The sequence below is a fragment of the Nestor notabilis genome, unplaced genomic scaffold (assembly GCF_000696875.1).
Source record: "Nestor notabilis isolate BGI_N333 unplaced genomic scaffold, ASM69687v1 scaffold16290, whole genome shotgun sequence".
In the NCBI taxonomy this organism is placed as follows: domain Eukaryota; kingdom Metazoa; phylum Chordata; class Aves; order Psittaciformes; family Psittacidae; genus Nestor; species Nestor notabilis.
The window spans coordinates 19,723-35,112 of NW_009911724.1; the positions used below are offsets into that span (position 1 = coordinate 19,723).

At 42.3% G+C, this 15,390-nt stretch overlaps 1 protein-coding gene across 1 annotated transcript in view; it reads right to left on the reverse strand.

Moving 5' to 3' along the window:
* Positions 1-2,722: 2,722 nt before the first annotated feature.
* Positions 2,723-15,390, reverse strand: part of MAP3K8 (mitogen-activated protein kinase kinase kinase 8) — a 14,540-nt gene continuing 1,872 nt past the window's right edge. Inside the window, exons 3-8 of the mRNA XM_010016161.1 lie at positions 13,983-14,147; positions 12,243-12,504; positions 9,719-9,825; positions 5,502-5,654; positions 4,632-4,878; positions 2,723-3,174 (exon numbers count right to left, since the gene is read on the reverse strand). Of these exons, the coding sequence (XP_010014463.1) occupies positions 3,041-3,174; positions 4,632-4,878; positions 5,502-5,654; positions 9,719-9,825; positions 12,243-12,504; positions 13,983-14,147 (1,068 nt within the window). The 3' untranslated portion in view covers positions 2,723-3,040. The remainder of the gene's footprint in view (positions 3,175-4,631; positions 4,879-5,501; positions 5,655-9,718; positions 9,826-12,242; positions 12,505-13,982; positions 14,148-15,390) is intronic.

Sequence of the window (15,390 nt, forward strand, 5' to 3'; positions counted from 1 at the left end):
TGCAGCTCCTCTCAAACTTCCATTTGGGTTTACAGGGAAGCTCTTTTAACCTCCAGGCAAGAAAACTTCTTTGACTTGCTATTCCCAGTTTTGCAGGATTAGAAAAACAAGGGCCTGAATTTAGGAGCTGAGAACCCTCCAGGAACCAGGCAGTGAGCAACACCCTCTCATTTGCAGGAGGCATGAGACAGGATGGGGGCAGGGGGACAAAGAAGCAGCAGCTACAAGAAAACATGAAAGAAAGGGACTCTGACTTCCCTCTCTGCCCCCATGCTTTTTCAAAGGCATGACCTAAAGTAGATCTTCCTTCGTGAACAGAGTGGGGAGCTCAGCGCATCTTCAAACGATCTCCAAACCCTCTGTAGGCTGCTTACACCAGGAAGCCCTGTGGAGGAGCATGGTGGTGGGCTTAGTCTCAGGGTGATCTGAGGACAAGAAACCTGCTAAGCCCAGGCGGAGAAAAGGCACCTCTAGCTCGCTGATTACATCAGTTACTGCGAGCAATGGGTTTCTCCACACACTTGTATTTTCCTTTGCCGTTAGCGCGACTCTCAGTATTTCCCCAAGAGAAAATGAAACCACACACCAGAAACCAACACAGAGACAAACCATTTGCAAAATCCCACCACTCAGCACAGATCAGCCACTCCCGTGGGGCTTGTGCTGGCAGGTTTTCCCACCATCTCTTTTCATTCCTCCCACCTCTCCAGCCTCAATTGCTCCAATTACACAGCTGCTCAGGCAACCAGATTGGAGAAATTATCTTCCCCTACCCAGGTTATTTCTAACCCAGTTCATTGCCCTGACCTTGTTCCCTAGGCAGTGGCACGAACGGGTGAACCTACACAACACAGGGATCAACCACTGTGGGATACGCTCGAGGGATGTGATATTCTCAGGATATGATGTATTGCTCTAGAGAGAAATCCCTGCTTAGCTGCAGCCTGAGGCTCACCTGAAAAGTAGTCCTCAGCTGTTAGAATCCTCACAGAGCTGGTAGCAATGCTTGGTGTTCAGTGCACCTGAACAGCTACTTGTTGATTGTGTACCAGTCCTCTGGAGTGGTATTTATCATAAAGCCTCATACTGTTTAGACCTGTGGATACACCTATAAGGAGCTAGGCTTGGCTGGTTCACTCAGCCAAAACTTATCACCCATATCTGGCAATATATAAACTGTAATTACTTTAGATAACCTGGTTAACTTATTACTTGCACAGTGTTACCTGAAATGCTGCATCCCACTAGTTCTGTCAATCTCATTAAAGATCTAAAGCCACCAGCATAAGATCAGAAAATTGAACCCAGATCTCTCAAGGCAAAGGTGAGCATCCATACCACTTAGTCGTGTTTTCTTTCAGTCAGCTACACTAAAAGTCTGATCACCAAATATCCTGATCACTACAGCCAGTACAAAGAGGGCTCCCTACACAGCTCTCCTCAAAGCAGCTAGTCATCTAGAGATTTTGTACAAAGTACTGGTGCAGGTAGGTTATTCCCAGCAGGATTTTTTGCAGCAATTAACATTGGGACTGAAGTGCTGCATGTTGTACACAACCACTGTGCAACATCCAGGCGGTCCAGAAGGAGTTTTGAGATCTGAGAAAGAGACAGCTTCACTTTTGGTGACATACCTGTCACCAAAGTCCAAAATCCATCAACAATGACCTTCTCTCAAGTCCCCAGTAAATGGAACAATGCATGCAGTGTACCTGGGCCACAGCAGGGGAGGTTGGCCCAAATACAGTCACAGCCCCACGCTGTTTTCATAGATGAAAGAAAAGTCACCACTTCTCAAGGCACTGAGCTGGATTTATTCATTTGACCATATCAGTATCAAACTAGAAATCATCTCTTTAAGATCATGTGTTAGATAGGAGCCGCATTAAATAATAAGACGTATGAAAAAGAGACTGTGCTTCAGAAAAGATTCAGTGTACAACATACATAGTATGCCATTTTAACACAAATGCTTATAAAGAGTCATCGTAAGCATCAAAGAGAGTTTTATAAAAGTTTACCTTCTCATCCCATGGGATGTACAGAACTATGCGGTTTACATAGTTTTACTATCATCCAAAACATCATGTTTCAAATGCACGAGGCACAGCAAGAACAGTATAATTCCATTTCCATAGGAACATGAACACAGCTTGTCACTAGTGACATGCTTTCCAAACCATAGCGCTCAGCAGTTATATACGTGTACAATATTAAAGTATTAAAAAGCAAGAGTCTGGAGCCTGCCCACTGTTACCAATAGGGAGCAACGTTTGATCTACCTTTGAAAACTACCCAGGATATCCTTGCAGTACCTTTAACATAGGAACTAGGTTGAGTCACCGCTGTGCTTTGTCAGGGCCAGCTTGCTGTGCTATTCCCAAAACTAACTGCTATGGAATTCCCTCCACCCATAGAGAGGGGGTCAGCACCCTGCTTAGCTCCAAAAGCCCAGGGAAGATGCAAAGTTAAAACACATCAGCAACCAAATGATGCTTTATCTCCAGAGATCACTGATAGAAATTAGTTCAGCATCAAGGAGGCCCTGATTTCCATTAAGCATGACCAGAGACTGGCCAAGTCTCAATGTCAGAACAAGACTGATCCACTCTTTGACTGGTTACATCACGGACCCTTTTTTTTCCTTTGGAAGATTCTCTAAGGACAGCTCAGAGAGACTGAATCTTACAACCCACATGCTCAATTGTTATTATTTTTTTCATGGCAGTATTTGCAAGCATATATTATAAGTTTTATGGAAGTGCAAGGCGCAGCACAGGAAGATATCCCAGATGAAGACATTCCCAGCAGTGTTCTTTCTGCCATCTTGTTGGTCAGCCAGCAGACGCATAAATGCTTGGGATCAGCTTATCAGAGCCCCTAAGGGTTTAGCTTCATAATCTGTGCAATTAAACACTATTCACATTTGCCAGCCCACAATGGCAATATTTTTATGTACAAATTTGAAAATCAAGTCTTAAAATCAAGTTTTAAGAGGTAGAGGTCCATTTCTGACCTGCCAACGTAAAATGTTACTGGGTTAGTCGTATTCCAAAGCTGGTGGTCCCCTAACAATGTTGAAGTAACCAGCTAGAGCCCCAAGATCTATGTAGAGTGATCTTTGCCTCTTCAGCAGGTCCGACTCTTCCATGCTCCCGGTACACAGTGAGGAATCTAAAAAGGAAAGAGACAAAGGATGTCATTATTGCACAAATAACTACATTAGTTCAATTTCATGGCTGTAGACATTACATTGGTTTAGAAAGCTTCAGTTTAAGGACAACATAGCATAAGCTTCATATAAATTAAAGATATCAAAACAACCCACAGCTCTAGGGCAAAGAAAGGTAAGCAGTTTGCTACTGAAAAGAGCAAGTGTGTTCAACTGTTCATAAAAACCACCTCCATCAGCTGGGCCAGCTAGGCAAGAGCTGAAGAGGAGCTCGGTGCAAGGAAAAAACTGCTAACTTTCTGCAAGCTGAGAATTCCCCTTCACTACAGGGCAATTTTCCTCTAAAGAGATGACATCCTCTCTGTCACTGTGTGTGGTGAGACAGAACAAATATGGGACCATCAGTCTCAGATTATTTTCTTTTTCTTTTAAATCAAGGTCTAAAGAAACCAGACCTGGTTTGCAACAGCAGAACTCCCCTAAATACTTGTATGATGAGTGTTCTGGAATCTCAGGCCTCTAAACTGAAGTTCCAGTTTAACGGTCAAATATTCTTTCATGTTCAAAAGAATTGATACAGATGGCCTGAGCCAGTCAAAGGATTATGCAGCCACAAGGCAAAATCCAGAAGGAGTAATGCCATTTTAGATGCAAAGGCTGTGATTGATTTAAACATTAAGTGGATTTGTTGCAACAATTATGCATTATGGCACCCAAAATTTCACATAAGTATCTTTTCAAATACTTACCACAATCAAATAAACCACTTGTCTGGGGTCAGTTTCTAAATGCCTTTTGTCAGGACCCTCCTAGTGTATTTTATAAGTAAGAAAAGCATTTTGAAGTCTGTTAGCAGGCTGTTGGCACTAAATCTCCATTGGGCTTGATATTATCTAAGGACACACTGAGTTTCTCAACTGGCTCATGCATTATCCTTCATAAAGCACTTAATGCACAAGGCAAACCATGTTCTAGCCTACAGTCAAAGGGCTTGTACTACTGACACTCAGCAACATTACAGTTACGGTTTTACGTGTGCCTTTTTCTTTAAGGAGGTAAAAAGTGTTGGATTTGGTCCTGATGGTGGTTGTTGGACCTTTTGCTGTTGTTAACAAATCACTACTATCAATAAAACATCTCTAGTACTGTGGCATGTTAAGGCAATTTGGTGCAACAACCTGCAATTCACAAAGTGCCCTGAATGACTGCCAGGGTTTTTTCATGAGCCAGTCCTTCCGGAGCTGCAGAATTCAGGCTAAGTTCTTCCCCTGTTGAAGTCAATGGGCGTTTTACATAACACTTAATAAGCTCTGGGTCTGATCTCATCTGACTGGGATTTTTATTGGTCTCTTTCCAGAAGCTTTTTGAGTTTCATTTGTTTCTAAACACTCACTCAAAGCAATTTTTGACACAAAGTAAGATCTACAAAGCGCAAGCTAAGTAAGCCCGGTATCATTACCTGTTATGTTTTCTGGCAACTGCAGCTCCTTCCTTGCAAGTAGTCTTTTCCGTTCAAACAATGCCGAGTCCAGGCTCTGGCACCGTGGCTGCTCTTCTGGGGGTGGATGTAAAGCTTCATGTTTCAGTAAGTCTGCTGCAGATAGCCTGTGGTTAGGATTCCTTTCTAGAGCTGCTTCTAGCATCAATCTCATGGCAGTGCTGCAGTCTTCAGCAATGTCCTCTAAGGGGGGGGCTTGCTTGTGTATCTGTTGGAGGAAAAAAAAAAAAAAACAAAGTCCATTGAAACAGTTATTCCAAAAACAATGGAAGAGGAAGTCACAGATAACCACAGAAGCAGCCTGGAATTCCCCGTTTACAACTCATCACCTCCCTAAGCTGTGGTTATCAATTAGAACAGAACATGGAACTGCACAAAATCCACCTTTTTAAAAATCAGATTTTATCATAAATCTAAAAACTCAAAGCAACTCCAAGCAAGCCTAAAATCCAGTGCAATGCCAACTCACCAGGTTTCTGTACCGCACTGGAAGAACCAGAAAAGCAAATCTGTCAGTTTTTGTCTGCACCTTCTAAGCAAAACACACAAGTAGAACGCAGCTGGGCTTGTTTCAATCAAGGTTCACATTGTTCTAACCCTGTTATTGCAGTAAAACCAAGTCTCTACATTGTAATGCAAACCAGCTCAGCCTCTGTCTTCCCCTAAATGATCAAAACCCACTTCTTCCTTCCCTCCCTCCCCCGAAGCAAAAATGATGATATCATCTCTTTGACAAATATTTTGATAGTTTTTATGACTGGAGCTTTCCCAAGAAAAGTACAGGAAAACCTTCAACTGAAACTGAGCTATGGCTTTGCTAAGGACACTTACAATATAGAGGTAGGATGGATATGCAGAACGAGGATATCTGTTCACCCAGGGCGGGATGCCAGTTTGCATATGAATAATGGTAGCTCCCATGCTGTAGATGTCTGCTTTTGTTGTGTGGCCTCTGCAGAGGATAACTTCAGGGCTCATGTAGATCTGTGAAGAACAGTCAAAAAAAAGATTGATTGATAGGGTAAAACAACAAGCAAAGACAAATCGTGACATTTTGTGATCTGGAAAACCCCCCTCTGAAGGGATGCATCTCACTAGTACCTGCAGCCTAAAGACCAAACACCATCTGGAGAGGAAGATTTTTCTTCTCTGCACATTACCACAACCACAGACATTTTCTGGTCTGGCACCTGGACAAACTCATATTCTAGCCTTGCCCTCCCCAGACAGGCCACAGCTCAGTGGCTCCAGGGCTTAGCTGAGCTGTGAGAGGCTGAGATTCAAGCCATGGCTCTGCTTCATTCAGCTGGGTAGCAGGAAACTCATCCCTACACAGCAAACGTAGGTGCCCGAATTGTCAGTTTTGCTTTGTGGGGCACTCTGGTACTGCTCCCATTCTGCTTGAACAGCATGGGTATGTACTAGGCTAAAAAGAGGATGACCCCAGCTGCTAACCACCTAGCTGGGTGCAGGAGTCCACTTCCCAAATCCCTGTTACACTGGATACTACAGAGAGCGTCCGAGCGGAGCTGACTTATATACACCTTCCTTTCTTCCTCACTCTTCTCCTCTCCACCCCTTAGCCAATAACCTGCATGTTGGAGCATTACCCTAAGAAACGGGATGGCGAGAAACAAGCCAGGTCTAAAGCAACCCATTGAAATTAAAAGCCAGGCCTGTTAAGTCCTGCTGCACACCCTTTCTACCAGAGTAGCTATTAAGGCAAGCATCCCTCTTCCATCTTTTTTTTTTTTTTTTAAAACCAAAAATTCTGATCTTGTCTAAACCAAAATACAGTTTCCATCCAAACATTTCACTGAAGTGTTAGGATTTGTCAAGACCCTGTAGAAGGGCATGTTGGGAAGCTCCTGCCAGCTCCAGGCAGCTCAGACTGTAGCTGTAGGAGAACCAGCCAGGCAGGATACAGGAGGCACACCCCTCGGCTGGCAGGAGCTGCCCACACCACTCTGCCATCACCAAGGCAGTAAGTAGGTTTCAACACAATGTGGGCATGGCCCACAACACACTAGGTTAGCAAGCCACCCTATCTGCTTCTGGTTTCTACTTTTCCCTCACCCAATTTCCCTCTAAAGGAGCCAAACAGAACTTTTAATTAGTTCAAGTCATCCTGCCACAAAGAATCACGTTAAAAGCCATTAACAGACACAAGAGCAGGAAGTCAAGTCACCACCACATGGTTTGACTGCTTATTACTACAGACAGAGAATGGCTGTAGGGCTCATGCAAATTCCACGGAATATTTCCCAGTAAATCACATACCATATCTGCAAAGAGAGCTTCCGACTGGAACTGTGTGCAAAGGTTACTGCTACTTACTCCTGTCTACTGCTTCCCTCAGGGCTAAGACAGAGTAAGTGCATCTGCACTTGCCACCTTTAAGTCTCACGAGGAGCAAAGAACAGAATTCTATACTTGTAGAGTCATTAGCAAATAAAAGATGCACCTTGATTGTACAGGGACAAAAAGCAAAACTGAGATGTGTACCAAGGCTGTGATTTCAGACTGATTTAAGCTGGCCTAAGACTGTTGTCACCAACATAGGCAGCCCAAGCCCCTGATACCTTCCCATTCTAACTCCTTCCTACTGCTGGGCTGGCACTTGTCTGCCAGTCAAACCAGAGACACGACCCAGCTAAAAACCAGTCCTCCTCCTCTTCATGCTAGTTTAGCATTCCTGCAAATGAACCACACCTTCCACATTTGATAAACCTTAGCAAACAACTTTTTCGTCCCCTCAAATAGTTGTAACTGAAGCTTATGTTTTAACATAAGCTTATGTTGTATTTTAACAAAGCAACAGAAGCATAGCAGGAAGTGTAGCAAATGCCTAGAAAAACTATTTCCTGCAGAGCAGTTTCATCACAACCATGGTACATTGTGCTGCATACCTTGTACAAACACCGTTCATAAAACCCAGGTTTGTCACACTATACCAACCAAACAAAATTATCTTTCAGTCATTCTGTCCAGAATTTCAACTATTCATTTTCATAAACACAAAGAACAGCCACTACATTCAGACTTTCTATGCTATAGAAGCACATAAAAATCCTAAACCCCCAGAGGAAAACATGCACAGGAAAAAGGTAACTCCAACCGCCACTTCCTTTGTGGACACAAGTCCCTGCCAATACCAGACCTAAGAGAAACCAGCCAGTTCACAGGCACGGTGCTGCATGGCAGTAATAGAGCCCTAGCAAGGGATTGCACAACTACGTGCAGGCACAGCACTCCTGGACAACAGCAACGCTTCTTAAGGCTGCATATAATAGAAGGTGAAAAACTCAGGAGGACTTTGGAGAGTCAAGATCTTACTTTGAAAAAAAATCAAAGCAAGCTGGTGTTATCAAAGACTACGAGAGGAATTAGGCACCCCACAAAGCTGAACACAGGCACTGTGGAGAGGAAGATGCTGAGGAGGAAGACTATAAAAACCTACAGACTAGCATTCTTGATGCTCCTGTGAGTGTTTGGTGTTTGAATACTCCTTTCCTATCGCTCTCTCTGCAACCTTACTCTGGCCTGTGATGCTGCAGCAGATGGCAGGATTGCTGGTTCTGAAGATTGGATACCTCTCCCCTGAGACAGCAAACACCAAGCACCACCGTGTTCCAGGGTTGTGGGGATTATCTGCTTCCTGAGGACATGGCTGCATGTGCTCAACAGTACAGAATAATCTTCTTCCTACTAAATGAAGAACTAAGTGTTTTTCATAGTTGTTCTTACCAACATGAATTTGGCCTGTCCTCCAACAAATAAGAGTGGATCATCACCAGCCCACTCCACAAACCTGGAAATTTCCTGTTTACATACATCTCCATCCTTGGGAAATACCCTACCAGGGCTTCCAACTCATTCCCACCATTTTTCTCATTCTTAACAGCACACAAAATCCCCTTAAATGAACAAAAAACCCCAACCAAACCAAAATAAAACTGCACAAAGCACATACATTAAATGCCTGAAAGCAGGTTGCCTCCAGCACAGTACGCATTTTAAGCTCTTAACTCCTCTGAACAGAAAGACAGTGAAATGTTCAAGTATTCTCCCAAATATCTTGAAAAAAAATAAACAAGCCTGACATTCTGTGAAATCTTGGTTTAACCCACCTTTCCAAGGAGGGAAATGCACTTCATGAGTTATACAAGTATCTCCTTTAAACACATGCCTATGCTGTGGAAGACTATCAAAGTGGCAAGCACCAGCATTTCAGCTGAAGCGTTTCATGTAAACAAGCTCCTCAGGAAACGGAGAGCATGCACAGCCACATTTGCAGCAGCTATCCAAGCTAGCTGTTGCTGCTTGGTTGTTTGCTTAGATCTCCAGCCCTGGGAACACCTTGACATGAGTGTAGCCCAAGTGGCATGTGGGACCTCTGTGCATGTTCAGAGTCAAAGTCACTGAGAACATTTAAAATTGCCTCACCTCCATCAATGTAATGCCTAAGCAAGTTTTCCAGATAATCATCAACCGTGCCATACATAACCCCTGAAGAACAAGAGGGTTACATGTACATGGGGAGTGGAGCTTAGAAATGCTAAGGGATGAAATCCAGAGGTCTGTAGTTTCTGTGGTTTTAAAGGAGGAGTCGTAATACTGTGTTGAGCAGGTCACCCCAGTCCACAGCTGGTATCTCCAAGGAAATGTTTGCTAGAGCAAAGAACAAATTCCTGTCTGAAGTGTCTCTGACCAACAGCTGATCCACTGTGAGCAACCCTCCTCAGAGTACTGTTCCTTTGTTCGACTTCAGTGAACCCCAATTTCTCTTTACTTTTAGATTTAATAATCACTAACAAATGGGACTGCAGAGAAGGTGACGTGGCTTTCAAACTGTAACACCTGATTTTCCATTCAACAAGTTGAAAATAAAAATATAATTGAGATTATTTTAGTGTTTGTAACTTTTTGGTAAGTTATGACAAAACTCTTTTGCCCAAGCTTCTACCTCCAAGCTCCAAATTTGAGCCTAAGCATCACAGCCATGGGAGTAATAGAGCAGAAGGGCTTTTGTCCTTCCAGCTTCTTACCTCTGTTCCTCTGAGGTCTTTGGGATAGTAAATGTCTTCAGTCATTTGAACACTTAGGCCAAAGTCCACCAAAACAGCCTTAGTTGACATAAAGACAATGTTGCTTGCTAAAAGAAAATTTAAAAATAACAACATATAAGTTTCTAGCATGTTCAGCATTTATTTTACAACATGCCTGCTTCATTTGGATGTTAGCCTGAAAAGGGAGATTAGCACTACCAGTCTCTATAACCGACAGTCCTCCTCCTAGCCAAAACCTGTCTGTTAGTGATTGGGTCCAATTTTAAACTGTATCTTAAAAAACCAAACTGGACTGGTTTATGTAAAAGCATAATCAATGTTTGGTCATTCTCCTGGCTTTTAGAAAGAGAGAAAATGGCTCAGGTAAGAACTAAGGTGGAAGACTGGTAGGCACCTCAGCACAAGACTTGCTCTGAAGGTGTTTAATGGTCTCCAGGGTGAAGAGCGTGCTGTGCAGGTCTGGCTATAAACAACATTAACTGTTGGTCACCAAGAGGTTTCTCTACACTAACAGTTGAGATGAAGACAGAAGTAGGAGTAACCGAGGCCCCTCTACAGCAGCCACACCAGTCTCCTGCACTGCAGTCCGTGGGAGCAGCTCAGTGTGACGACAGAGGACAGACTACAGCTGAGAGAGTAGTCACAGATACACAGTTCCGAACTCCCACTGGATTGCTGCAGCATCTAGGTGCTCAATTCACTTTCCTTCATAAAACTCTGCCTAAGGCACAACTTTGTACTCAGAGGCCTTCTCTGAAGTTGTATTTCTGATCAAATATTCATGAAGGTAGTGCTCTGCACAAGACTTGAGAAATTCTTGTTTGTTGTTTCAGAAGAAGTGGACAAATGAAGTCCCCAAGTTACACAACAGAAACACATTTTCTCCCAGAAGAAGCTGTGGGTCATTTTCCACCTTGACAGCACCCACCACAACCACCCAGTGGAAAGATGCAGGCTTGACTTCAGCAGTACCTGAAGCAATCCTTCACATAGCTGCCTCCTTACCAGTGCTACAGAACTACATAAATATGTAATTTTAGGGATACTTTTGAAGATAAGAATTTTAAACACCACATAAGGACAAGGCAGAAGGCCACACTGCCACAGCACAGCAAACTGCTGCCTCTCTGGGACTGTTCCCAGCCCAAGCTTTGGCTGGTTTTGGAGTGAAGTTCTCCCCACCAAACAGCCTTATGATTTAACTGCTTTCCAGCCAAGGGTTGGAAGTGGCAGCCCTGAACTGCTGCCAAGAACCAACACAAAGTTCTCCTCCCCTTCCTGGCTCAGGGCAGTCTTTCTCTCAGTAAAATCCCCACCTCCTCCTGCGTCAGCAGGACAGAGACTCCACAGTAGCAGCTGATGGAGTAAGGAAGAAATAGGAGATGTTTGGGAAACAGCCTTTTCTATTGATTTTGCTTGTTGAAGGAAAATCCTTGAGCAGAGGACATCTCACCAGATAGTAAGGAAGAAAAAGGCTGGGAAAAAATGAAATGCACTCACATTCACCATACTCAACAACAGGCTGGTTTTCCTGTACACTATTTAGATGTAGTGGGTTGGGTTTTGGCTGGTTTGGTTTTTAAACCTTTCAATTAATGCCATTGTTACTGCCAATTACAACTCACCCATAAAAAAAACTCTTACTACAAGCAAGAAAGCACAACTAATGGAAAAATTAAGCAGTTTTATAGCCATCAGAATCTCAAAGGCTTACATCTAAAGAACTGACCTACATTAATAAAACAAAAATAAATGCAAAACAGAGCCAAAAATTTAACAATTCCTGATAATCACGTTCTGACAACTATTTATTGTAATACTTCAGTTTGAATATTTCTATTTTAAACCCTCAAATTTAGCAAAAATTAACTCAGAAGAGATTAAGTCTTCATTCGAAGCACTGTTACTAAAACTGCAGAATTTATCTGTGTGCAGGGGGAGGTGGTGCTGGGAGAAAAAGTATGTAATGTTAAATATAATGCATTAAAATTTTAAAGCAATTAATATACTTAACATAGGTTTAGTATCAATACTAATTGATAACACCCAGAGCTTTTTAAAAGTAAATGCACTAAAATTTGCAGCAATTGTTGAAAGACAAGGACAGTACAAATTATGTATTTAGTCCAAAGTGCCTCAAACTGAGGAACAGCCATGCAGAAACATAAAACCTAAAAGAAGGCACAAGTGGAAAGTGGGCATGGCAACAGTCAGGATGAATTTACATGCAAAGAGGGAAACTTCTGGCTTAACACAGGTTGATAATTTTGTTCATTTTCATTAGGTTTTTATTTTGAGTTGCAGAAAAGAAAGGCAAAGGAACTATGACTTTTGAGTCAGTCATCCTTTCCCCTGAACTGAATTAATAAATAGTGTAAACAACAATTATGTCCAGAATTCTCCCAGAGATGCAAGGATACATGCTCCAGCTCAGTTGCCGGCTCTCCACCAGAGAGCCACCAGCCCAGCCTGGACCAGAAAGCACCCCAAAAACCACACATACGTTTGATATCATGGTGGATAATCCTCTTGGAGTGGAGAAAGTCAAGTCCTTTCAAAATATGCTTTGTCACCCAAATGATTTCAAATTCTCTCATAGGACCACAACTCTCCAGCTTTTCCATGACAGATCCTCCCTCTCCAGCTTCCATAAAGAGATGGATCGTCTCATCCCACAGAATAGCACCATATAATTCAGCAATGTTTTCATGACGGAAACATGCCTGTATTTCAACATCCGAGGGTTTGAACTGTTCCACTGGGACCTAGGACATTGAAACAAAACCAGACAAAATCAGCTCAATAAGCAAGTTATCCATACTAACACTAGTTATCCTATAGATTAAAATGGAAGCAGGAAGCAAAGCACTTGCATCCACTTGCTAAAATACGGAGCTTTATTTTGATCCTGTGACTTGTTCTTCCTTTCCACTTGAGATACATCCTGTTTAAAGCTGAGAGAGTTTTTGGAATCATGCCCAAATAAAAAGTGCAATCTTCCAGAAAAAGCAATGTAGCAAGAGTTATTCCCGTCAAAATCTGATGGTTACGCAAAAGCTCTATGCAACTTCCTGGTGAAGGAGATAAAAAATCCCTCTGCTTTTTCCATTAGCTTCGTGCAGTCTCATCTGCTTTACCAGAGCTATATACCTGACACGTGGATCAGTGCTTGCAGCACCCAGCACAGTCTACAGACTAACCATGCTCAGGACCTTCCTGACCTCGATTCAATCATTATCAGCACTGATTTATGGCTTTATGAAACCTGCTTGAAAGCGAGCACCCAGCAGCACTAGTATTTCTTTAAAAAGTACCAACAGCAGATTACTAAGACAATAGAAGTTGTGTTTGCTTACACATGGAAAGGCTGCTAGCACTCTTTTTATTCTCTTTTCCTCAAACTTCCGGCTGTGAACCAAACAGAATGCTAATATTTTTACTGTAACGAGAAATACTCTTTGTATATTCAGGAATAGTTAATTCTGCAGTTGGTTATGCAGAAGCAGCAAACTAAATCTGTCCCCATGTGGATGCACTGGCTGCAAGGGAAGGACATACAACTGCCTCCCCAACTCTTTCACACACAAAAGTAATAGGGGTGTTTATGCACATGCTGGGGGATACAAAGCAACGTCCTAGATGAGCTTGTACTGGCCATAAATATTTACTCCTCAATTCAGAATAATATGTTGAAAGAAAACACTGGCCTGCATAAAAACTGGGGGTGCTCAGCAGTTTTCTTGAGACATGTCTCAACCTTAAGCTCAGCCAGGGCCCAAAACACAATGAGAGTTGCATGTAAGCTGAGCTCTCAGAGACATTAATGGCACTGGAGTAAAAACTTAAGCCTAAGGACCTCAGTTAAAGGACAAGATCCTAAAACTGTCTGCAGCCACAGGGTTTTGCTATCGCCTTCAGCAGAGACGTGATCTCATGCTGGTATTTTACCACTGTGAGTACAGCAGGACAAGCAGAAATTCTCCTACCCCCACACTGCAGCCCATGTGGCAGTTATATACTTCCAGATATTTTCAAAATGCAGAAACTTTTGCAGCCTCAGAGCCAGAAAATTAAAAGAAGTTAACAGTTTCAAACATTCATTTTTCCTACCTTGCGTAGGGGAACAAAACCAAGTTGATTATCAGCCTAAGAGTGGAATTTGATGCAGACATGCTTGAAAATATACTCTATGTACTATGTCATACAATATTTGCTCAGAGATAAAACTACAGAACTAACATACCAGTTTGCATGCCATTCGTTTCTTGGTTTCTCTGTCCTGGGCTAAGTACACCTTCCCAAAAGCTCCCCGTGGAATAAAATCAGAGCCAATGTTCCTGTAAGTTAGCTTCCACGGAAACAGGAGCACATCTGAGTCAATTTGGTAGCGCCCGTTCTTGGGTGTGATCTGTGGAGTTAAATTAAAAAGAAAAAACCACAATGAAATTAAAACTACTTCAAGCCTAATTCATTTTATACATGTAGTGGAAAAGAAAATAATATATCACATATATGTGCATGATGCATGTGATCTGTTCAGCAGTCTTTATTTAGAAACATCAACTGGGAACAGCATGTGAGGTGTGGCATTCATTCACAGCCCAGGCATCCATGTTTCTCTCCAGTGACTAACTTACAAAGTGTAAGTTGCAATTAATTGTCTTGAAACAACAACAACAGTTGCTGGGTTAATGAAATTACCCACCTCTTGTTATTAGATTTACCTGCACATGTTTGCCCTTCCTGTAATCTGCTAACTTGTTATGTCACATACCTGTTACTCACAGGCTATCTTATACAACATGAGCAAGAGTTTCAGCATTTCCTGATATCACATGTACTGCTAGGGGAACATATTTTAATTTTCCATCTTGTATCAGAGTTTCTGCTGCTTAGTAAAAGGTCAAAGAAGCCTGCCAGAGTTTTATCAACCACCTTCTCCTAGTTTTGTTGAGAAAAAAAGAGCGTGAGTCACACTGTCTGCTTTTGGTGGGTTGATGGGAGCTTTGGTTCTCTGTACTGTCAAAAAGGGAAGGAGGGCTTGTCTAGGAAGGAATTCACAGCATCTAAGCCAGTATCTTGCTCTAAATCTTCCTCTGAAACAGCTCCCTCCCTTTGCGCATGACGGGGAGACCAAACTCCCCAACTACAGCCATGCAAGTACTGCTTTATGTTTGGTATTATTTCTTCAGTCTCTTAATATTCTCTAAGCTAAAGAACTAGTAATGTTTCCTATGAAAATGCTTCTAATTAATTTAGGGATATAGAGTATTGTCAGTGTCTGGGAATATGATTAACCTCTTTACTCCTACTTTATCAAGATTCTTGAAGACATGTAGAAGCACATCAAAGATATTTATCACTTCATGTCTGTCCCATGGCCTCACATACTCAGCTCTTCCGCTACTCTATTTAAGATAACAGCATATTAGTAAGATTATTTGGTTTAGATTTCTTTTTAAGATGTAACACAATCTTTCTGTGCTTTAATCCTCTTCATGATTTCAGTTGGGAAAGTATCTTTCTGACTGCTAAAACTGCCATTTGTGACTAGGATCTACACGAACTAAGGTAATTCTTTGAAGTTCTTAATTTTGTTGAGAATAAGTTCTTAACAGTTGGGGGGGGGGGGGGGGGGGGCTTTTAAGAAA